This window comes from Terrapene carolina, unplaced genomic scaffold (assembly GCF_002925995.2).
Source record: "Terrapene carolina triunguis isolate 2854851 unplaced genomic scaffold, T_m_triunguis-2.0 Scaffold238, whole genome shotgun sequence".
In the NCBI taxonomy this organism is placed as follows: Eukaryota; Metazoa; Chordata; order Testudines; family Emydidae; genus Terrapene; species Terrapene triunguis.
This window is the reverse complement of record NW_020664589.1, coordinates 6,061,400-6,084,579: the sequence shown is the minus strand read 5'-3', so window position 1 is coordinate 6,084,579 and position 23,180 is coordinate 6,061,400. Positions and strand designations below refer to the sequence as shown.

Sequence of the window (23,180 nt, the reverse complement as noted above, 5' to 3'; positions counted from 1 at the left end):
ATGGAGAACTGTGCTGTGGGAAATGTTTTGACCAGGTCTAGTCCTGATCCCTTGTGCCCATTAACCCCACAGAGTGGGAACTTGGAAGAGTTGTGTTAACTGAGGTATCCTGGCTCAATGCCCTCCGCAATTGCAATTCGACCGGAGATTCTTCTTCACTTCCTGACCTAAACTGCCATGCAGTGTTGTGGTGCGTTTTTAAATAGTTGCCACTTTCCACCCTAGAGGTGGCTGCATTTAAGTGCTGAGGGAAGTGGTCCCTGTATATCACCTGCTTCACAGGGCCCTTGTGACATTTAACAAAGCAGTGTCTGTACAGCACTTGGAGCCCTTTGGATGGGAGAGACTAGGGAAGACTTCCCCTGAATGTGTCTGTGTCACCTAAACCTGCTCAACCCCCTGACAGACTCAGCAAGGCTCTGTCATGTCCCCCCACCCCTCCAGAAGAGCTGCTGCGCCTGATCCTGCACAGAGGTCCCCAAAAGGTGTTCCCAGGCACTTCCCAGGGGGTGTAACTCTTGGAAAGTAAACTCTCTAGGAGACCTTGCTTCCATAGATGTGCAGAGGGGGCTTAGCCCACCTCAGCCTCTCTGGGGACCTGACTTAGACACACATCTCCATGGAGACCAGATTTAGAAACACCCACCCGTGCTCACGTATCTCCCTGGTAGACAGACAGGAAGGCGGACAGAGACAGAGACATACGTCTCCCTGGGATCTTGGCTTGGATGGCTAGACAGACAGACACGTGCACACATCTCCCTGGGGACCTGACTTGGCCAATCAGACAAACAGACACATACATGCCTGGGGACCTGACTTGGATGAACAGACAGACAGACCTCTCTGGGAAACCTGATTTAGACAAGTGCATGCGAATGCGCACACAGCTCTCTGGGGCCTGCTGAAGGGGATGAGCACTTCCCCTAGAGCACCTGCACTCCAAGCACCCCCAGGTGAAGTGGCTGTTTGGTGTTTCACCCCTGGCTGTTCTTGTCTGGCTTCCTCCCTGCAGACAAGAGCTGAAGGAGCTGAAGGAGGAGGTGAGGAGGAAGATGGTCGAAGGGCAGAGTCAGGCCAAGCTCCTGGAGGAAGAGCAGAAGCTCAGGAAGAATGCAGAGAGGATCCTGAACCAGGCTGTCCAAGCCCTTAAGGACCTGCTGCAGGTGAGATTCACACAGTCTCGGGGATTGGGGTGAACGTGTTCTGGTGGCTGCTTGGCATTAAACAGGCCAGAGCCCAGCGTGCTCCTGAGATGGCGACATTTCCTTGGTTTGCGCCCAAAAGCTAGAATAGAACAGACGCACCAATGGACATAAGACCACTGGGATCACAGAGGTCAAAGGTTAGGAAAGACTTGAGAATTAGAAAGGGAGCAATATTGTCTGCAGGAGCCTGCGAACCAGGACTCCTGGGTTCTATTCCCAGCTCTACCACTACGTCGCTGTGGGACATTGCGCAAGGCACGTTGCTGCTCTGTACCTCGGTTTCCCCAAGTGTAAAATGGAGATGATTATACTGACCTACTCCATGGGCAGCTATGAGGCTTGGGCTATTAGTGTTTCAAGGCGCTCAGAGCTCTTTCCAAGGAGAGTCTGTAGAGAGCAAAGCGGTTCCATTAAGAACTGGGTAACACAGGTACAGGCAGCAAACTGTTGGGAAACTCATGAGCTCTTGTAGGATAAAGGAGCTTGCCCACAATCCTGCTAAGGAGAGTTAGACGCCCCTGACTGAGAGCTCTTGAGCCGTATCTGTTTATCTTGGGTACTTATATGGCCCCCATTAGTAGGACCTGGGTAATATCCCCCCCCACCACACTCCAGTGAGGCAGAGCAGTGCTACCATCCCCCTTGTACATGACATGCTCAAGCTCACACAGGAAGTCTGCGGTGGAGCTAGGAATTGAACCCAGGCCTCTAGACACCCAGGTTGGCCCCCTAACCACTGGACCATCTGCTGCCCTTGTCCTTGGCTTAGTCCCTATCGTGAGAGGCTGGCTCATGGGACAATTCCAGAGTCCTGAACTATCTGGGGTTTCACGTCATGGTGCTGTGTTGACTTGGCTGGAATTGATTTTGCATCAGGCAATGAGGATGTTGTGTCAATTAGGGAAGACTTGACATTAATAGGAATGAATTTTACATCCATTCGGGGATGCTGTGTCACTTAAGGTAGATGCTGTGATAGTCTGGGAGAGCACAATGGCCTCACCATGGTGTTGTGCCTCCAAGCACACATTGTGGTGAGACGTCATGGCACATGTGCCGTGCCTCGTGAGGGGTCTGCCCCGACCACACCCAGAGCCCTGGACTCTTTCAGATCTGAGCCACCAGCATCTTGCTCTGTACAAACACCCACCCCGGACCTTGGCACTGAATCTTCTGTGGCAGCTGTTTCCGGCTCTTTATTTTGCCACCAAACCAGAATGTGTCAGAGCTACATTGGCTGGACTCTCTGTAATTTCCCTTCTCCCCTATAGGGGGTGCTAGACTGTGGCATCCAGTTGGAGGGTAGTCATGGGGGAGGATGGGTCCATGCTGCAGGCTGCTGGGGCAGACGCCCTAACCCAGCATGTACATGGTGTTTATTGCAGGTGGGGACTAGAAATCCTCCCGTTATGCCAAGCGCTGAGGCTCTTACTGAACCCCTGGCTGCATCTGAGTGAGGATCCGACGACATGTCCTGTGCTGGGGGACAGGAGGCCTCCAGCTGGGAGGAGGTGGAGTCGGTGGGGAAGAGCCAAGAGATGCTGGGCTACTGTTCCGGGGAACCCCACTAAAGACTGGCAACAACCAGCCCAACCCCCACCGGCTCCAGCTCCCTGCCCGCTGTTCTGAACGGCCGTGGGGCCTGATCCTTTGTTAGATGGGCACTTCCCTCACCTACTGGAGCTGCCAGGTTCTGGGTGCACTCCGAATGCGGGAGCCAGGGCGATGGTAGTGGAGACTGAGCTGTGGGGCTTCCTCTGCCTACAGTGGAGGTCCAACCCCTGTGCTTTCAAGTCATGGAGGGGGGGAGCAGGAGCTGCAGTGCCGTTTCCCCTCCCCTCGGTTCACCTCCCCCGCTTCATCGCCCCACAGGAGAGGCCGTCTGATGAGGAGGATGGCGACTTTGACATGATGTTCCAGCTGCGCCACCAGGAGATGCTGCGGAGCCTGCTGGGGCTGCTGAGGCGGGCGACCACGGCTGGGCCCGCGCCTCAGGAGCAGGTGTTCGGGCCCCAGAAAACAGCCAACAGGGAGCGTGGACTGGAGTCCCCAGCACAGAGGCAAGTAGGAAATGCAGGGAATAGCCCCACTCCCCATGCAGCCCCTACCCCAGCATCTCTTCGCACCCAAGAGAGGCAGGTCCCAGCTGGAGGCCAGGCCAGACCCCCAGAGGCAAAGGGGAGAGAAATGGGGTTGTACCTTTTTGGCCCCTATAGTCCTGTGTGACACGTGGTTGCGTTTCCGCCTTCCAACTCTGCGAGGTCATAAAACCTGCCTCCCTGCTCCTGTGATGTCATGACTCCCATCTCCCCCGACTTCTCCTAGAGCCCTCCAGGGGACGCATGGCAGATGAGACCCTCAGAGGTCACCTTTAGCTCATTCCCCACAGGCCACCCACCAGCAATCTGACGGCTGCGACCTCCCACCCGCATCGGCTCCAACTCGCTCTCCTTGCTGATCCCTTGAGCGTGCAGTTCTCCACTCTGGTCTCTGATTGTCTGCTTGCCCCCCCCCCCCCCCCCCCAAATCTGGCTGATCCTCTCTGGCGACTGCTGTGCACAGTTGCCTCCAGCGCCTGTCCTGGCTAAGTCTGAGCTGGGGAGGCTCACCCTAGGAGGCACCCTACCCTTGCTCTACTTCCCACCTTCTGCAGTATCTTCCTGCCAATGCCGTTCTAGTCTCTGCCTTCAGGGCAGCAGGTCAAATCCTGGGCTGTGGCATCCCCCCCATGTCGCGTGGTCTAACCCAGCCCCTTTCTCCTCCACTCCAGCCAGCTGCACCCAGCCCCGTGCCTCAAGACCTCTCCCGCCATCTCGCACCACTTGCTAGTGCAGCGGGGGCAGGGGGCGCAGCTCTTCCACAGCATGAGCAAGACGGGTCTGCTGTCCAAGACCACCCGCATCGGGACTGTCCGCACTTACGCCAGCACCACGGAGGTGAGGGGGGCTCGGGCCACTGGGGCACGGCTGGCTTCAGGGCAGGGGTATCCTGGGAGGTTAGAAAGCGAGTCGCCCAGGGAGGGCTGGGCAGGCTCAGCAGAGAGGCTGAGGATTGAGGTGAGCACCAAGACTGACTCCCACCCAGCCCCTTGTCCCTGCTCCTAATGGTTCCCTCCATGGACCCACAGGGTCAGGGGAAGCGTATCCAAGCGCCAGAGGCATTGGCCTGCCCTGCCCTGCCCCAGAGAGGGATGGAGTGACCGACCGGCGTGACAGTGTTTGAATCACTGCCCGTTTCCCAACAGCCACTGATGACTTCCTGGTCGGAGGAGAAACGGGTGAAGCAGCAGCCGATTCTGCCCCTGCCAGAGATAGCGGCCAGACGCTCCTTGCAGGGCCTGCTGACCAAATAGGGAAACGCTGGGAGGGAGGGAGCACCCCTTTCTGCCAGCCGATTGCTCCCTCCCCTGCCCCCAGCACCTGCGCAAAGGAGAGGGACTGAACGTAGATGGCAAAGCGTGTGCAGACTGGGCGCCTGGGTTTATTGTACAGTCTATGCAAAACTGCCCTATAAAACCTATGGAGTTACTGAGATGCCTGGCTGGGGACCAAGGACGGACACCAAGTCCCAGACCTGTCCTGCAGGGGCAGGGACAAGGTGCTGCTGGGACAGAGTGGTCCCAAGCTGGGCAAGGAGGCAGGCGCCCCTGACCACGACAAGCCTCCAGCTGGGGTCTGGGGTGGAGTCTCTCTCGGGCTCCTCCTTACTCCCCATGGCGCTGCAGTGCCAGGCGCGGGCACTTGGCCATGTGGAGCCAGGCCATCTACCGGGCTGCCTTTGCCAGCGCTAATGGGGTTGGGAGAAGCCTGTCACCTGATGTGGGGGGGGGTGCAGGAATAGCACCTCCCTGGCAGTCCGCCACCTCCCCCACCAGTTTCATTGCCAGGAGCTTCCCTTGGCACCTGCCCCCGCACAGCACAGCTTGTGGGGTCAGTGCTCTCTGCTTAGCTCCCCCAGCCCGCCTCGGCAGCTGTGCCCAGAGGCCCATGAAGGAGTCCAGGACCACTGCTTTCCGTCGGCACCATATTCATAAAAACTGCCCCCAGCTCCTGGGGTTAATGAGGTGTCCTGTCCCCCGTGTCGCCAGGGGGCGTGTGGTCCTTGCCGCTGCTCCTCTGCAGGATGTGTTCCAGCAGGAGGTCGGCCGCCTGCTCCAGGACGCGCTGCAGGACCTCGTGCTCAGCGCTGGTGAACCGGCCCAGCACGTAGCGATCCACCATGGCTTCCCCCACCGGCCGGCCGATGCCAACCCTGAGCCGCACCATGCACTGCAGGGAGAGAAGGGGATGCTGTGTGTAATCTCCCCCTCGCCACCTGCTCCTGGTGCCTGCATTCACCCGAGCTGGGCTCTCGGGACACCGTGGCAGTCGCTACAAAGTGCTAAACATGCTTGGCACAGCCTGGAGCCAAAGCTGATACTGGAGGCTCTGATGTGGGGCTGGAGGGCAGGGGAGCTTTGAGACCCTGGTTAGCCAGGGACCAGTCAAAGGGGGAGCCTGTGGGGTGAAAGGGAACCCTAAGTGCTTCACTAGAGCCCCGAGCCCCACACGGCAGAGATCAGCAGCAGTGGGGGAGCTGGGCTTGTGTCCCGCTCTGTTCCTTTGTCTCCCTGGGTTCAGGCTGGGCTCCAGCTAACATGAGCTTGGAAAGAGTTTCGTCCAACAAACGCAGTTAAGTTGGTGGGCTGAGCTCCCAGCCAGGCCATGTGGTTCCACTTTAGGTAATTGCTTCCACGTTCGGGCTCATGGACAAGTCAGAAACAAGACTCGTGTGAGAAGGGCTGGGCTGGGAGCGGGGGATGAAGGGCCAAGTCTGCTAACACAAACATAAGGGGAGGCTAAGGCCTTGGGGGTGGCTCCCAGGGGGCTCTGGGGCTGGGGAGAGATGGTGCTTTACATATGCACTGCTAAGATGTGTGCATGATAGAGCTCTTCACCCTGCAAGGCCGACTTACGTCTGAGTGCAGGGAGCTGATGCAGGAACGGACCCCGTTATGCCCCCTAAAGAAAGCAAGACAAACCAGCCGTCAGAGTAGGTGAGAACCCCAGAGGGATCATCCATGGGATTCACACTAAACTCTCCCTCCTCTTTGCTCTGTACGAACAGTAACTGCTCCCAAGCCTGGGGCCAGCAGGGACGCACTGTTATCCCCCTTTACATAAGACCCAGGCCCTGGGCTTGTTTACGCAGAGTTGCACTGATTTAACGAGAGGTGAGCCATTACCCTAATTTAGTTAAGCTGGTGCAAAGCCCACGCGGACACTTGGATTTCAGTGTAAGAGCAGCCTAGGACGGTTTAGCTTATTCCGGTTTAGACTAAAGCGCAAGTCACTCAAAGCAACATCTGAGTATCCACACTGGGAAACTGATGCAAAGTTGTGCAGAGGAGGCCCCAGGCAGGCTTGCCTTGTCGTGCAGCCTGCTGAGCACCAGCAGCTCCCAGTGACTGCACCTGGAGTTCTGGGTGCTCAGCGCTTCTGAAAAATCAGACCCTAAGTGATATGCCCATGGCCAGAGGGGCAATCGGTGTCAGAGAGGAGCTCATGATTCCCAGTCCCATACTCAGAGCAGGCCTCATTTATATGCAGCAGCCTCTGATCTGGGCCAAACCCCCTGGGTGACCCACTGCCACAGGGATTGCCAAAGAGGGTGCTCGGCTAGGGATATGGCTGTGCAGATACAGAGCGTCCCTTGCCCTGCACCGAACTCCCCAGCAGGGGCTCTGGCACCCAATGCTTTCAACTGCTGGAGAAGGGCGTATACACTGCACATGCTGTCTGCACTGGGCAGGCCTGAACACAGCCAGGTATGGAACATGTGGTAATAAGAGGGGAGACCCCCCCCAGGGAAAAGTGTGTGGCTAATATAACTGATTCAGAAAGCAACAGAGAGTCCTGTGGCACCTTTAAGACTAACAGATGTACTGGAGCACAAGCTTTCCTGGGTGAATACCCATTTCGTCAGGACTCTCTGTTGCTTTTTACAGATCCAGACTAACACGGCTATCCCTCTGATACTTAATTCAGAAAGGTCGCTCTTCAATCAAATGTCACTGTCACCACAAACACAGGTCTTGGTTCTGTTAGGTCTCAAGTGTCAATTACGTTAGGATACGTGTGACTCAGGGAGGTTGCCTAACACCACTCTGGACAGTCACTGCTGTATTTTATCACAGCAGCCTGGGCACCAGTTGTTTCCTGCACACCTAGTGCCAGAGCCCACAATTTGAGGCCATCCCAATGTACTGAAATATCTCTGGTTTAACTGGTGCTTTGAACTGGAAACTGCAGGAGGTTGGGCAGACAGCAGAGTAAACCGATGTCAGTTAAAGCTTGTAAAGCACTACAGAAGTGACCACGGCTTAGAAAGATTCTGCCACCGATCTGCTGCCACCTCTGCAGTCCTGGGGGTGGAGATGGGACAGTCACAGCCCCAAATGCCCCTGTTAAAACGCACAAAGATGCAGCTCAATCAAATCTTTCAAGGTCATTTTCCACAGGGGCTTTCCCTTCGTACCTTGCGCTGCCTCCCAGCTTTATCGCCATCTTCCCCAGCGGCTTGTCCAGGTCGTCGTGAACCAGGTAAATGTCTTCTACCCCGAGGTCGTAAGTTTCAGCTTGAGAAAGAAACAACGCACAAGAAGTGAGGGGAAATTAAATCCATCTGTCACCATCCCACAGCCTCGAGGACCTAAAGAAGGACACTGCAGGCGTCAGTGGAAAAAAATGACAGGGGACGTGGAGAGCAGGAAGTGCATAGCAGGCTAAGAGAACTTCTAACCTCAGGAATGCACTATCAGCCATGCTGGCAAACGAGCTGCACACGCTGTCACTGGAGCTGTCTGATGTCTGCACCACATGATACTGCTCTACGCCGCGATTGTCTTTTGGCCAAAAGTACTTTACAGTCCACACCACTGAAACACAGCGGACTGGAAGGTCGTAGCCAACTAGCTTGCAGCAGGCTATGCAACAGTGTGAGGAGCGGAACTCATAGCCCAGCACGCCAGGGAAAAGCCTGACTGTTCTGAAAACTGCCCTGGGATTTCTGATGTCCATGCAGAGCCCTCAGGACCTTGGTTCCGAACCCTGCCACCTGTTTTTTCCTAGAGATGCCAAAATGGCAAATTGCATGGAACTCAGTTAATCTTCTCCACCTCCCAAGGGTGGTGTGAAAAATTAGTAATGGGTTTAGGAGAGTGTGTGTGCACCGCCCTCTACTGGACAGAACCAGATATGGTCAACTGTGTGTCATAAGCCCTATACTGGAAATGGCTATTCTCCTTTAGCTCAAGCGAGAGTTTCTTGAGCTTGGTCTACTCTTATTGTCATGCTGCCTGAATGGCCATGGAACAACAAGGAAGTCCTAAGAGGCCTCCGAGTTGTTACATCGTTGTCTCCATGGAAAAGAAAAAGGAGACGGACCCTGGCAGGGGCGGGCCCTGTAGTTCCAGGGCAGGTATTTCAGACTTGTTGCTTACAGTCCTGAGTGGTCCCCTGGGGTTAAGAAGATGAAAGGTGAAGCACAAAGGTCCCTGGAGGGCTAGAGTTGTGTGTGTTGCTCAGCTGGCTATTGGAAGTGTTCGGAGTCACTCACCAGCGCTTGCTACACTGAGTCCATTGATATTCATGAGCCGCCGAGGTTTCATCAGCACCAGCTCTGCTTCCTCCACATTAGTGATGGTCACGTCTGCACAGCAGCGTCTGTCCGCTTTCCACTGGTCAGCGACGTTCAACTTCTGGGCCAGCTGATTGAGCACCGCCATTCCCACGTTATGTCGGGTTCCTCGGAGCCCATAATTCCCCAGCCCTGCCACCTGCAAAGAGGACCAGCAACAGGTGTTACCGGGACTCTCTCTACATCAGCATCCAACCAACCAGAGTCACTGGAGCCAGCCCTTGTGGTGTAGTGAGGATCAAATTTGCCCTCCCTGCAGCCCTGCTCCTTTCACCACCAGGGCAGGAAATTCACCCAGCAAAACCAGCTGCTTCCCTTCAGAAGTAGCAAGACAATCACCATTGTTGATTACTGTAGGGCCAGACTCTGTAGGTACAAGGGCCTGTCCCTCTCTTGTTAAACAGAACTGAGATGGATTTAGTGCTGAGATTGAGTGAGATGCTCAAAATGAGCTTAGTGACCTAGGTGATCCCTGTCCCCCCACTCATTCCAGCTGTACCTCCCGTCTCCAGGAATAAGAAGCCATAGGATGACTAAGAGCCGTATCTGTCCTGTGATTTCTTATCCGTACGTGGGGGAGACAAAGTCCCTTAGGTAACTGCAGTTGGCAGAGCAAAGAGCATAATCCAAAGAAGGTGAGTTCCAGCTGTGAAATCACAGTACGTTGACACAGTGTCATAAGATCATTTTCAAGGAGAAATGGCAACATTTATTACTTGTCTGACTGTAGTGCCGAGGGGCCCTAGGGAAGGACCAAGATCCCATTGTGCTAGGTGCTGTGCAAACAAGTCCCTGTCCCAAAGAGTTCACAAACCGATGATACAGTCAGATGGGTAGAGTACAAGAGAACAATGAGATGATATCAAGTATTTTTTAGGCATCAAGGAAAAGGAAAGATTTAAGGAGGGATTTGCATGTGGATAATGAGGTAGCTTTGTGGATGCTTATCGGGGGCGTCTCCTAAGCGTGTGGCACAGCATAGGAGAAAGCGGGCGATAGGCTGGCACCATGAGCTGATCCGAGGTGGGAGTCAACATCTCCATAGTGAAGGAGAGAGGATAGGCCATGAAGGGCCTTGAAAGTGAAGACGAGCAGCTTATATTTGAAGAGATAGAGAACGGGAAGATTCAAAGCCAGGAGTGACGTAGTCAAAGTGACGGACTAAGAAAATGATCTTTGCAGCAGCATTCTGAACAGTTATGAGCGGGGCAAGACTGCATTTGTCAAAGCCAGAGAGAAGGATATTGCAGTAATTTAAATGCAATGATGAAAGCCTGGACACCAGTTTTATGTGTGTGGATGGATAGGAAAGGCTATGTATGAGAGATGTTATGCAGAAAGAATTGGCAAGACTTAGACAGCCTGGATGTGAGGACTGAGAGGTCAGAGTCAAAGATGGCACCTGGGTTATGGACCTAAGTGACAGTCAGGATGGTGGTAGTGTCCACCGTGATCAAGAAAGGAGATGGTGGGGAGGGCTCGTGGGGAAAGATTCAGAGCTCTGTTTAGCCATGTTGAGCTTGAGCTGGATATCCACCAGATGTCCGAGTCAGGATGAGATTTTAGTTTGGACAGAAGAAGACAGGTCTGGTCCCGTCTGGAGTAGAAAAGTAGATCTGGGAGTCCTCAGCATAGAGCTGGTAGCTAAATTTGTGTTCACAGATGAGATTACCCAGAGATGAGAAGGGAACCAAGGACACCCACAGAAGGAGTGAGGGTTGAGGAAGATCCTCCAAAGGACACACTGAAGGAGCAATTACAGATCAAGGAGGAGAACCAGGAGTGGATGGAGTCAGACAAGCCATGGGAGGAGAAGATTCCAACATCCTGGCTGACAGGCGGATGACAGGTCAATGAGGTTGCAGTACTGGTTCGGACCTTCGGCTAGATAGAGGTCATTAAAGACTTTGGTGAGAGTAGTTTCAGTGGAGTGCAAGGTACAGAAGCTGGATTGGAGAGGATCTGGGACTGGATTGGAGGGGAGGAACTGTAAACAGCGCATTCAATGAGTTGAGAGATGAAAGAGAGAAGGGGTGGTAGTTGGAGAGGCAAGTATGGTGCACTTCCATACACTATGACATTGGATAGTGACACTATCACATTTGACTATGAGACATTTGCAAAGGTTAATGCAGTTGTAAAAGGGAGAGGTATAAAGATTACCAGGAGATATAGATTGAAGTATGGGGTAGCAGGCCTGAGTCTTGTTTGTTTTCTGTTCATTATTAGTTTATTAGAACATTGGTTGTGAATCTATCATCCATGGAACCCTTTGTGGTGGGCAGCAAAATAAACTATTTTGGGAACCAAGTAGCATGTGTATTGTGGGACAGCTGGGAGGGAACATAAAAATTGCCAAAACAGATCAGACCTGTGGTCCCTCTTGATCAGTATACTGCTGCTTATGGGGCTCATACCCCATACTTCAGAATAAGACATCAAGGTCCTTGTAATAGTGGGCAACTAGAAAATAACCTGATCATGGGGGAAATTTCTTCTTAATCTGTCAAACGTTGGCTTTGGCCTTGAATTGTCATTCCCCTTGCATATTTTATCTTATCCAATGTCACTGTGAATGTTCTCATTAGTCATATAAGGGTCAAAGGTTCAAGAGATGGGATTGCTCCTACAAAGTACATAGTCTATAGAGTCACAAAGAGGCTGGAGAATTTATGACTGGATTATGCTATTTGTTAACTTCTATTTTGTTCCACTCAAATACAGTTCTGAATCATGGTTTTAGAATTAAAGGTGTGTATCTATATGCAAATAGATGCAGCGAGTTGGCACATGGGGTCACACATCTGAAACTGCTGTCTGCAAATCGGTACAATCTTGGGACCTGTGCACTGATGCTCCCCCCCAGCATAGAGCCTACTGGGTGCTTCACGACACTTCAGATCTGAGTGTACTTTCTCCATTTCAACAAGGGACAGTATGTGGAATAGAAAACCAGCCTTCCAGCAAGCAGCCAGCACGCCCACGGGCTAGCGATGCCCAGAGCTATTTCTCCTGCAGCTTGGGGAACTTAAGGGGCTGGTTTGGTCCATGGGCCGTGCTGACATCCTCCAGCACAATAGTTCTCAACCAGGGGTCCGGGGCCCCCTGGGAGGCTGCGAGCTGGTTTCAGGGGGTCCGCCAAGCATGGCTGGCATTAGACTCGCTAGGGCCCAGGGCAGAAAGCTGAAGCCCCACCATGCAGGACTGCAGCCCGGGGCCCCGAGCTCCAACACCTGGGGCTGAAGCCTGACAACGTAAGTTTCATGGTGCCCTTTATGCCGTGGGCCCCAGGCAACTGCCCTGCTTCCTCCCCTTAATGCCAGCTCAGATTTTATATGGAGAAAAACAGTTGTTGTGGCACAGGTGGGCCGTGGAGTTTCTACAGCATGTTGGGGGGGGTGTCTGCACCCCAGGCCCAGCTCCCCAGGGGCCCAGGCCCCGTTTCCCTGGCGCCCCCCGCTCCTGGCTCCCCCACGGGACCTGCTGCCTTCCCTTGACCCCATCCCCCCGTGACCAGGAAGTGATCCCTCCTCCCGCGCCTGCTCTCTCCCCCGGTGACCCCGGAAGTGTTCCCTCCGCCCACTCTCTACCAGGACCCGGTTCCCGGCGGCGCGCGGATCGGCCTCGCGGTGGCTCATGGTGCGGCTCAGTAACCTCCCGAGGCGCTTGGGCAGCCGCCGCAGCATCCCCCGCTTTGCCCCAGCCGAGCGGCCGACTGGGCGCCGCTGAGGCCACAAGCACCCCTTAGGAGCAGCCTCTCCGCTTCTACAGCGTCACGCCCACTGCGACCAATCACAAAGACCGCACCCTACCACGTGGCAGTGCCATCTTGTTTGCGGGCAGAAGGGATTCACACCACGTGGTTTGATGGGCGATGCCATTTTGATTATGATGCAGGAAGGGCGCAGGTCACGTGGTCTGCAGACGTGGCCATCTTCCTTGTGGGCGGAAGTGCTCGCCCACTGTAAGCCGGCTGCCCTTGGTTTCCTTTCTGATAGGTTGACCAGATATGAGGACCCTTTCGTTTAATCTTTGCTGGTCCCTTTATCAGACTGGAAGAGCTGGTGACTTATGTAACGCACCAAGCTCCTTCAACTGCTTGCTTGTTGGCTGAGCTACCAGGCACAGGATTCATGCCTGGAGGCTGCATCAAAGCTGGCAGGTCAGACCAACCCTCCTTGACCTGTCTGTCCCATGATGTAATCAGCTTTCATGCATTTGTAGCTGATGAGGGCCGTGTATCACAATATCAGTCACGCTCCATGGCGCTAGTACTGGACAAGGATGCCTCAGAAAAGTCTCCCTCAGTTGACATTTGGGCAAGAAAAAAGTTCCATTGCTATTATGGGATGAACATCACGTTGTAATGATCCACATTATGGGATTCCCTTCTCAAATTATTTTACCCATTTGGATCATAGATGTAAATGGCAGCTTTAAACCCAGGTCCACATGGCTGTTGAACATACAGAGGTAATATGGAGCTGGAATCTAAGAGTCAGGACTGCTGGGTTCTATTGTTTTGGTAACATTCCTTTGTGTTTCGGTTTCTATAACATGGGGTTAATACAGATGTAAAGGAGTAAAGTGAGGTTTAATTCATAGTAATATTTTTTTTTAATGGAACTTCCCTTCTTTTCAACCAAGCATCTTAAAATACTTCACATATATTTAAGAAATGAACTCCCAAACCTATTGTCGTAGGAAATTATTCTCCTGCTTCAGCTGGTAAAATGAATCACAGAGAGATTAAATGACTTGCCCAAGGTTACCCCAAAAGTCTGTGGCAAAACCAGGAGTAGAACCTAGGAATCTCAGTCGTTTGCCATAACCACATCTGCACCCATTTTGAGATCCTTGGATGGAAGGTGCTAGAGAAACACAAAGTATTATTAGAGGATAAAAATCCTTGAACTCTGATCACTCTGTTACTAACAAAGCTACCCTGGAAATCCCTTACAACTAGTGCAATGTACTGTTACCACTGGTAACAGCTGCTCTGGTGGTAGCAATGGAGGAAAATTATAGAGATAACAGGTTTCTGTAGACATAGAACTAGTCTAAATGGCCCATCACCTGCCATCTATTTATCTAAGGTACTTATACAGCCACCATTACAATAGTTCCACTGTTGGTGGAAGCACTAGTGTAGACAAGATTCAGAGTTGGCAACTCTTCTGATTTTCTTGTGCTATGATTTTTGGTGTTTATCTTAAAGCCCCAAGTGCTAGACTCAGGTTATTTCCTGATAATGTAATTGAAAAAGGAGTAACTTTATAGCCCTCAGGCTGGGGAGAAAAGCTTGAAAACTTGACCTCTAAATGTCCCCAAACCAGAAGGCAAGTGCAAAGAATCCCAAATATATTAGTGTTAAAATCTCCTAATTTTTAAACCAGTTTCATAATTTGGGGCGTGTCTTGTGATTTTTCAAATGTTTGCATTGGCAGTGGAACCAGACTCCTGACGGCTATCGGTACGTTTAACATCATGTCATCTAATCCGTCTCAGAATCCCAGGGGGTAGAGTAGGGTGACCAGCTAGTAGGTGTAAAAAATCAGGACACTCTTTTTTGGAGGGAGGGGATGTTTATAGTTCCGTATATAAGACAAAGCCCCTAATAATGGGATGACTGGTCACCCTAGGGTAGAGAACATGGGTGACTGCAAAAGTCTGGTCTGCTCCAGACACCAGTGGAGCAGCGCTGGTGGAAAACAAGTGCCCACAAGCCCATGGTGAGTCAGTGGCAGAGCTGGGAATGGAACCCAGGAGTCCTGACCCCCATCAGACAAGCCCACCTGCTCAGGGGCAGGTTCACCGCCTCTCCTTCCTAGCTGGCTGCAGTTCGATGGGACACCAGGATTTTGCCCATCACCCAGGTTAGTGACTTCAGCATGGGAGGGGCTGTTGCAAGCCCTGGCCCTCCCTCCCAGGTAGGGTGACCAGACAGCAAGTGTGAAAAATCGGGATGGGGTGGGGGGTAATAGGAGCCTATATAAGAAAAAGACCCAACGATCGGGACCGTCCCTATAAAATCAGGACATCTGGTCACCCTACTCACAGGCCAGGCTCACAGGGTGCCATGTGAGCACAGCAGGGATCCCGCCCTGGCCACGGAGCCTTCTCACTCTGGGCCCACCCCCTCGGCCCCCAGCTGCCTGGATACCGCCTGCCTAGCAACGAGGGACACGACCACTGGGATGGCGGCGGCGGCCCCGCAGGAGGAGCCAGGGCAGAGCAAAGTGAGCACTGCTGCCTGGGTTAGGTGTCAGAGGCCACAGAGCTGGGGGGTAGAGGGAGCTGAGAGGGGTGGGGGCAGAGGGTGACTGATGCAGAGTGGGTGGGCAGAGGGAGCTGGGAGGGGGGGCAGAGTGCCAGGTGCAGAGCTGGGGTGGGGTCAGAGAGAGCTGAGACAGGTCAGAGGTCACTGGGGACTAGAGCTGTGGAGAGGTGGCCAAGGGCAGAGACCCTGTCAGGGTGGTGGAGAGGAATTAGCCCCTCTCGCTGCAGGTAGGACTGGAGATGAAGACAGAGACTAAAGGACTGTTCCCGACTGCTGTGTCCAAAGAGAATCTCCGGGAGAGATCCCTGCGAAAGATCTTTGGGTCCAGCCAGACTTTGCGAGACCTTAAGGACCCCAGCGGAGTGAAGTCCCCAACAGCGATTGTGCAGAACAGGATACAGGAGCAGTGAGTGTCCAGCAGACACTTCTTACATTTTCACTGTTACAAACACCTGCTTCCTTGTCTATGTCCTGCAAGGAGGCTGGGAACCAAACTTTTAAGAAACCTTACTTAGTGCTGGTTCGAGGTCCTGGAATGACAGTCCTGGGGACTGGTGTCTGATTTATCCACAGAACAGGTACAGCATGGGCTGCAGCTTCCTCTGCCCAGCCATTGTGCCCTAATCCTGCTCTGGAGGGTTCCCTTCTGTGGGCAAGAGGGAGGTCAGGCTGAACAGCCTGCTTGGTCCTTGGTCCCTCTGTTGAGATTGCCAGCTAGGACCCAGTAAGAGCCTGCTGTGATGGTGTTACTTGTCCTCTCTGAACTGAAATGAGACCTAGCAACTTAAGCTGGGAATTTTCACCAGAAATGGTTGTCATGCTAGGTAATTTTCTGAAAGTGAGGGCAGATTATCTGCAGTTGAACTGCCATCTGCCAGTTGGAATACTGTCTGATGTTTCACTGTGCTGATTGCCCCTGGATTTCCTCACATCAGGACAGGCAGAACAGGGACAGTCACCCATAGCCCATCTTAGAAGGATAAAACCTAGGAAAATCATAGGTCCTCTAACCTCCATGACAGACTCTCAGCTCTATATGGTGAGGCCACCAAACAACCATCAGGTGGCTTCAGTGACTACCAAGCTGAGGAGGCTATGAACTAGTGACCTAGAGATGATAGCCTCTTTATCCTATTACTAGTATCTACTGGTAGTCCCCAGTTCCTGCATTTCAGAATCCGTTCTCCCTGAGCATATGGGCAGTGGGGTCACCAGAGTCTGCTGCAGAATCAATAAGTGGCCAGTGCTGGGCAATTAGCAGAGCTGTGGTCCTGCAAATTCCCCTTCTTGATCTTGAGAAGGCTCAGAACACTGGCTAGTGTGCTTGTAGACAGTCACCCTCTTTTCTCCTACTTCCACCCAAAGCTCTCTATGTGCTTAACAAATAATGAATTAAGCCTCGTAACACCCTGGCAGATAGAATCATTATCTCCAGTTTACAGGTGGGGAAACTGAGTCAGCACTCCCATGGGTCTGTGACTGTCCTAAGGGCTGTGCTGCAGGGAGGGGAAATGTGCTTCTGCATTAGCTCATAATGCTGTCTTCTCATTACAGCTGTCAGAGAGGGAAGGAGTTCTTCTCCCAAGGCGAGTGGGAGAAAGTTGTCATTTGTTATTCCAAAGCCATTAACCTGAACCCCCAACAGGTAAGAGGATCATGATTAGGCAAGGGGGAATGCAGAGCAGGCATAGTTAGGTGAAGGTACAAGCCCACCTCGCATGGCATAGGGGAATATGAAGTCCTTCAGCAAGAAGGACAAAGCCTGTAATGCTCTTGCATTTCCAAGATTATCAAAGGAAGAATGTCATTGGGGAGGTGAATATTGGCATATATTAGAATCTGTCTGGGCGGGTTTGCGGTGTTGAGTCTCAGGGTTAGTTTCAGTGTGTCCAGATAGAGGATAAACAGGCTAAGAAAGAAAGTTATCCTAAAGGACTGAAGAATGTCTGTGGGTGCATTTGCAGGTGGAGTTCTATGTACAGAAGGCAGAAGCCTTTCTCCAGCTCTGTGATTTCCAGTCTGCTGTGCTGAACCTCAGAAAGGCGTATTCCTTGTCCTCTGCAAAGGAAGAATATGTAGAGCGCATGGCCTTCATTATTTACCTGCAGGTGAAGGGTACAGAATAGCCACTACCAGCTGGCACCAGCCTTCCCCACCCCGTGCCTTTCCTTGATCTCTCAGTATCAGCATTAGAACACTGGGTCTAGTGACCGACCTCTGATCTTGAGGGAAATCTGGAGATGCTACTTGAAGTGGAAGTCAACATGATCTTGGATTTCCAAGGGAGAGTCCTTTGTGCATATTTATATTTGGGGACAGGGGATTCTGTCCAATCCTTCCTCTCTGAAAGGTTTCACGTTTCTACTGTTCATATTCATGGCTAGTCTGCTGGGGCCCCCTCTCAACATGCTAACTTATTTGCAGCACAGGAAGAGCCAAAAGTCCTATTTGGGGTTCATGCATGCTTAGTGCTCTCCAGCTAGGAGGGAGTGGTATTTAGTGCAGCTGCATCTCCTCTTAAGCAGCACTTCCGTTCCTGGATTGGTTGGAGAGAGAGAGAAAGAGAACGCTCTGTCTGTCTCTCTCGTTAACCTGGAGCAATGGGCAGGTGGCCTGAGTCAGACTGATTCTGTGCTGTGTGATTTGAATCCACAGGGCCAATGTCTGTTTGACCAAGAGGTCTATTGGGATGCTTTGGAGTCCTTCACTCGAGCCTCAGAGCTGCAGCCTGACAACTCACTCTATCGCAGGAGGAGGTAAACTGGGGTTTGCGATAGGGAATGTCTTTATCTTAGCCCCCCTAACAACTGTATTCTTCACTGGTACTTTATGGTGCCCTTTCTTTCTCTTTCTAGCATTGCCTGTCTTGCAGCCCTGAACAGATACCATGACTGTTTTCGGCTTGTCAATGAAGAGCTAGATCAAGACTCAAAGAACCCAGATCTGTACATCCTGAGAGCCAAGCTGCATGAGCACTTCTGTCGGGTAGGGGCACCTACTCTGCCCAGGGTGTGCTGGCTGCAGGGAATTTTCACAGAACAGTCATTTCTGTCCCCATGTGGCCTATAGCTAGAGTTCTCAATCTGCCGGACAACGGTGGGGCTTAACCCTTTGCTGGGTGAATTGATAGTTACCTAAGTAATGGGAAGCAACAGCATACGTGCAAGGCTGCATATGGATTTCATATGGAATTGCTTCCTAAGGACAGAGAAGAGCTGAGTTGCTCTGTGGTTAATCAGTTAGCACAGGGGTCGGCAACCTTTCATAAGTGGTGTGCCGAGTCTTCATTTATTCACTCTAATTTAAGGTTCCGTGTCCCAGTAATACATTTTAAAGTTTTTATAAGGTCTCTTTCTATAAGTCTATAATATATAATTAAACTATTGTTGTATGTAAAGTAAATAAGGTTTTTAAAATGTTTAAGAAGCTTCATTTAAAATTAAATTAAAATGCAGAGCCTCCTGGACCGGTGGCCAGGACCCGGGCAGTGTGAGTGCCACTGAAAATCAGCTCGCGTGCCGCCTTCGGCACGCGTGCCATAGGTTGCCTACCCGAGTTAGCATAAAGCATCAAATTGGTTTCAAGAGACGTGATTCTAAACCTTTCCAGCTACTCTCACTCCTTTTGGGAAACGGATTGTTTTTATCCGTTCTAGGTGACAGCATCCTGGGCTGTGGGATTCCACACCTCTGGGGCAGGGCTCTTACCTTCCCCTCCCGTTTGGCCGTGGAATCCTACACCATTTGGGAGCCTTCTCCCTCCTTGGTCTATAAAAAGCAGGGAGAGAAATGGAAGCAGAGCCTCACTCTGTGGGTAGTGTACTCTTCTTTTATGAGCGATCATACATTTCTTGGCTCAGCAGAAGTGAAGTGCCCTCAACCCTGAGAGGATCAGAGATAGTAACTGGAGATCTTATTTCTGTTTTGTATTTCCTGTTAGAAATGGGACTCTTCTTGCCCTGCACCTGCAGAAGCAACTGGTGCCCTCGGTTAGAAACCAGGGTCTGAATGATAGGATTCTGGAGAATGCATTGAGCCACCTGTTTTATCAGCTGCTCACAGCAGTGTGGCAAATGCATAGACAGAATGAGACAGATCAGAGAAACTGCCTCCTGCCCAGTGTGACCTAGTGAGCAAGCACCAAACTGGGAGTCAGGAGATCTGGGTTTCTAGTGTCGGCTCTGCCACTGATGCAGTGTGTGGCCTTGGGCAAATCTGTGTCTCAAATTCCCTGTCTGCAAAATGGGGATAACCATCCCAAGTTCCCCTTTGTAAAGTGTTCGGTAACAGAGGGAGGAGAGTGCAAGTTCTTAGTATTCTCCTAATCTCTGTTTCCAGGCTACCTTGTGTTACCAGGACGTCCAGGAGGCCATTGCGCTGGAGCCGCGGCACGAAGAAGCTCAGATTCTAATGCAGAGGCTTCTGAAACGAGCACAGAAAGCCAAGAACCAGGCTATGAATAAGGCCTTGAAGGGAAACCTGAAGGATGCCCTGCTCAAAATCACCTTTGCCATAGAGAACAGCCCCTTTGATGCAGGGTACTTCATCTTCAGGTAGAGACCCCATTGTATCCAGTCCTCACTGAGGTGCCCCGTGTGCACGTGTGACCCACTGAGGGGAGTGGGAGTCTGCACTAGTGATTGGGTACTGGTTCCAGGTTCTGAACGCCCCAGTCATTTTAATTGTCCTTAACTAGTGGGCTCTAATCCTGTCTCCCTCCCTTCTTCCCTTCGTGGCAGAGGGACTCTACACAGAAGGGTCAAAGACTTCAACTCAGCCATTGATGATTACATCAAGGCCACAGAGCTCTGTGAAGAAGAGGGAGCTGTGGCCATGGAGGCGCAACGGCAGCTCCTGCTCACGTACAACGACTTTGCAGTGCACTGCTATACTCAGGGCTTCTTCGAAGAGGCTGTGCTGCTCCTCAACAAAGCCCTGAAAGGGGAGAAGAACGAGAAGGGACTCTATGTCAACAGAGGAGGTAGCAAGGCTCTTCCTGGGTGGCGATTGAGTTTGTGGGAGGGTATCCTGGTGGGGTATCCTCTCTCTCACTTAAGAGTTATCCCAAGGAACATTTCTGGTTCTAAGGGAGTGCATGAGTGAGTGCGCTGACAGCTGTGGAACCATGTAGTTGTGTATGTATGGGTGCACACGTGAGGGGGGATATACAGTGCCTATAGCTACCCCGCCCGGGATACAATCATGTTGGGTCTCATAAATAAAGCATAGTCAGTGCTCAAATGGGAGACCTTGAAGGGTGCTGCAGGTGGCATTCTGTATCAGGGAGGCAGTGGTGTCTGAGTAAAGGACTGGGAGCTAGATCTCTGGGCTTGTATCTCTAATTCTGTAAATGATTCATTCCAGGATGCAGTCAGTCGCTTAACTTCTCTGCACCCTGTTTTCTCAACTTTAAAACGTAACTAATACCTATTGCATGGGGGGTTGTGAAGATTAATTAGTCAATGCTTGTAAAGCGCTTTGAAAATGGAAAGTGCTGCGTAACTACTAAGTGTTAATGATTATCACTGACTCATTCCCCACCTGTGGTACTGGAAGCACCTTCTTAGCTTGGGCCCTCACATTCCCATCTCATCCAATTTATCACCAGGAAAGATCCCATGGAACTTTTTGCAACAGTTGAGGTTGTCACCTTGTTAATTCCAAATTGGAAACTACCTTCTGCCTCCCTAAAATCCCACTGTAGTTTGCTGATTGCTACATGGTGTTTCTAAGCACTGTTGAACTGCTGTTGCATTCCACCCTACAGGTGGCTGCATTTCAGTGAATATCATCTAGATGTCCTATAGCACTGTTTATCCAGTTGCTTCTCTGTTTCTACAGAGCTTTTGGAGCCTTCAGGATGGGAGGCACTGTAGAGACATGTTGTTGTAGCATTTTATATAGACTTGGAGAGAGACAGAGAGAGCAAACAGGACAGCATCAATTACTGGCCTTTGTAGCAGCTATAACATCCCAAGACACTCAAATACCGACCTCAGCTTGCTGTTTGCTAAAGTAATCTGTGTGCTCCACTTCAGACTGCCTCTTCAGGCTGGGAGAGCTAACCTTTGCCTTGGCGGATTATCAGCAGGCGCTGGAATTGAGTCCAATGGACTTTAGTTTGCGAAGACGTGTTGGTATGTTGCTGGATGAACTAGGATTGCAGGAGCACAAGCAGAGGTATGTTGGAATGGCTCACTGCACCTTACATCCAGTTGACAGAGTTCTTATCCCCCCTAGCTCACGCTGCCTAGGGATTCAGCAGACCTGACTCTTCTGTTTCCCGGTATCTTTTCCCCCAGAAAATACCAGCGGGCAGTACACTGTTTCTCTGGTGCTATCGAGAGCAACCCTCGCCTGCCACACTATTACCTGCACCGGGCCAAGAGCCGCCTGTTCCTGCAGGATGAGATGAGTGCTAAGGAGGATGTGATCATAGCTCTGTTGCTGGACCCTGAAAATGATGCGGTACCTCACTGCCACCACTCCCTGTGCCAGACACTGACCAAGTAGTGAAAATCTGTGACACCCTATTCATTTGGGCCCATAGTCTTTGTGCCGTCTCCTGGACACACACACTTAGACTGCAAGCTCCTTAGAGCAGAGACCGTCTTTGTTCCGTGTCTGTACAGTGCCAAGCACAGTGGGGTCCTGGTCTAGGACCAAGGTTCCTTCACACTACTGTAATACAGATAATGATGATTAGGGTTTGGGGTTTGCAGCATTTATTTGCTAAAATTAAAAACCTAAGGAGGCTTTTTTTCCTGCTGCCTATAAACCAAGAACTCCAGTTTCTTGTAATGTGTTTTCAAGCTGCTCATGATGCATCTGGCTTCAGAGCATGCAGCCTCCTGTGACTAGGAGCTATCAGGAAACAAGACCAGGGCTTCAGTGGAAAAATAAAACCCCACATCCACCTACCGTGCTAGCTAAACAAAGTACTGCATGCTGTTGAGTATAAACTAGTCCTTCATTTTCCAGGAATTGCATTCCCCCCTCCCCGAAAGGTTTTGATGGATTAAATATTTCTTTAAATTTAAAACCAGAATTTCTACACTAGCAAGATTTCATTTGGATAAAAAAAAAAAAACAATTAACACTGAGGCTCATGCCTCATGGCTGTAATACTCTGGTCTGATTCCGGTGGTTGGATTTGGGTAGGATGGCTATTGGCCCAGGCAATGTAGATTAAACTAGATGATCTGATTGTCCCTTCTGGCCAAAAATGCTAGAACTATATTTTTAATGTAATTTATGCAAGTGTTTGGCTGCTCTCATGGGAACTGCACAGCTTAATCCTTGCAGCCCTATCTGATGATGGAAGGAGGAAGAACTTTTACCTTCAGCACACACCTGGCCATTCAACTGATCTCATTCCCTCTGCAGGTCCTACCTGTTATGACCAGCCTCTTTCCAGGACAGCCCATCCAGGATATTATTAGCAGCAAGATTGCGGAGGTTGCCAAAACAATCTTGGAAAGAAAACTTCAAGCCTGCCCCTACTCCAACAGTCCAGCTAAACTCAAATGGTACGGAGAAGCCAATGGGCACAGGTCTGCTAAAGTTGTTTTGAAGATCTAATAAGCAGGACCCAACTCAACCACAAAACTTGCACTGATTTCAATGGAAGCAGGAGTGACAGATTTATTCCAGATAGTTTTTTGTCCCTTTGTGATCCTACAAGGACAGTAGCTTGCCATCTTTCTGTAGACTGTGAATCTTGTCACAAGGACTAGATCACACGGTCTCTGAGGGGATCTGTTCATGCATCACTTTTTGCAGCTACTCTGCAAAGTAAGTTCTCTGCCTTATGTGTGCCCCTACAGGCCACCTGGAGCTCTGGAGGGTGAACCAAAGGAACCAGGTGCTCAGCGTGAAGATCCTGAGAGAGCCCTGCAGGATTCAGAGAGCGTCATCAGCCCTTGTGCCACGGAACATGAACTGTACAAGCAGATAGCCAGCTCCAGCAGGACAGTGAGTAAAGTAAGTGAACCTGTCTTGGAGGAGAAAAGGTGA

At 51.4% G+C, this 23,180-nt stretch overlaps 3 protein-coding genes across 3 annotated transcripts in view; 2 read left to right on the top strand and 1 right to left on the bottom strand.

Moving 5' to 3' along the window:
* Positions 1-4,560, top strand: part of CFAP157 (cilia and flagella associated protein 157) — a gene marked incomplete at its 5' end in the record, with an annotated part of 11,366 nt that extends 6,806 nt beyond the window's left edge. Inside the window, 4 exons of the mRNA XM_024193086.3 lie at positions 1,016-1,166; positions 3,081-3,268; positions 3,979-4,144; positions 4,453-4,560. Coding sequence (XP_024048854.2) covers positions 1,016-1,166; positions 3,081-3,268; positions 3,979-4,144; positions 4,453-4,560 — 613 coding nt within the window. The remainder of the gene's footprint in view (positions 1-1,015; positions 1,167-3,080; positions 3,269-3,978; positions 4,145-4,452) is intronic.
* PTRH1 (peptidyl-tRNA hydrolase 1 homolog) lies at positions 4,462-13,472 on the bottom strand. Its single transcript, XM_024192942.2, has 5 exons — positions 12,476-13,472; positions 8,805-9,024; positions 7,725-7,824; positions 6,163-6,208; positions 4,462-5,476 (listed from the first exon to the last, which is right to left on the bottom strand). Exons 1-5 carry the CDS (start codon positions 12,569-12,571, stop codon positions 5,264-5,266), a joined length of 675 nt encoding a protein of 224 aa, XP_024048710.1. The 5' UTR covers positions 12,572-13,472; the 3' UTR covers positions 4,462-5,263.
* On the top strand, positions 13,277-23,180 carry TTC16 (tetratricopeptide repeat domain 16). Its single transcript, XM_024193085.2, has 12 exons — positions 13,277-13,358; positions 15,393-15,571; positions 16,720-16,810; positions 17,130-17,273; positions 17,821-17,921; positions 18,021-18,150; positions 19,503-19,717; positions 19,904-20,145; positions 21,203-21,344; positions 21,467-21,632; positions 22,551-22,693; positions 22,991-23,180. The coding sequence occupies exons 1-12, from the start codon at positions 13,338-13,340 to the stop codon at positions 23,178-23,180; spliced, it is 1,764 nt and encodes a 587-aa protein (XP_024048853.2). The 5' UTR covers positions 13,277-13,337.

What these genes read in the sequence shown, in the direction of transcription:
- TTC16 (XM_024193085.2), top strand. Translation starts at nt 13,338, where the DNA reads ATGGCTGTTGAACATACAGAG. An exon ending in TGCATGAGCACTTCTGTCGG is followed by an intron (nt 18,151 to 19,502) that starts GTAGGGGCACCT and finishes CTCTGTTTCCAG; the next exon opens with GCTACCTTGTGTTACCAGGA. An exon ending in ACTCTATGTCAACAGAGGAG is followed by an intron (nt 20,146 to 21,202) that starts GTAGCAAGGCTC and finishes GCTCCACTTCAG; the next exon opens with ACTGCCTCTTCAGGCTGGGA.
- PTRH1 (XM_024192942.2), bottom strand. Translation starts at nt 12,571, where the DNA reads ATGCTGCGGCGGCTGCCCAAGCGCCTCGGGAGGTTACTGAGCCGCACC. An exon ending in AAGCTGGGAGGCAGCGCAAG is followed by an intron (nt 6,209 to 7,724) that starts GTACGAAGGGAA and finishes TGCTTTCTTTAG; the next exon opens with GGGGCATAACGGGGTCCGTT. An exon ending in TCAGCTCCCTGCACTCAGAC is followed by an intron (nt 5,477 to 6,162) that starts GTAAGTCGGCCT and finishes CTCTCCCTGCAG; the next exon opens with TGCATGGTGCGGCTCAGGGT.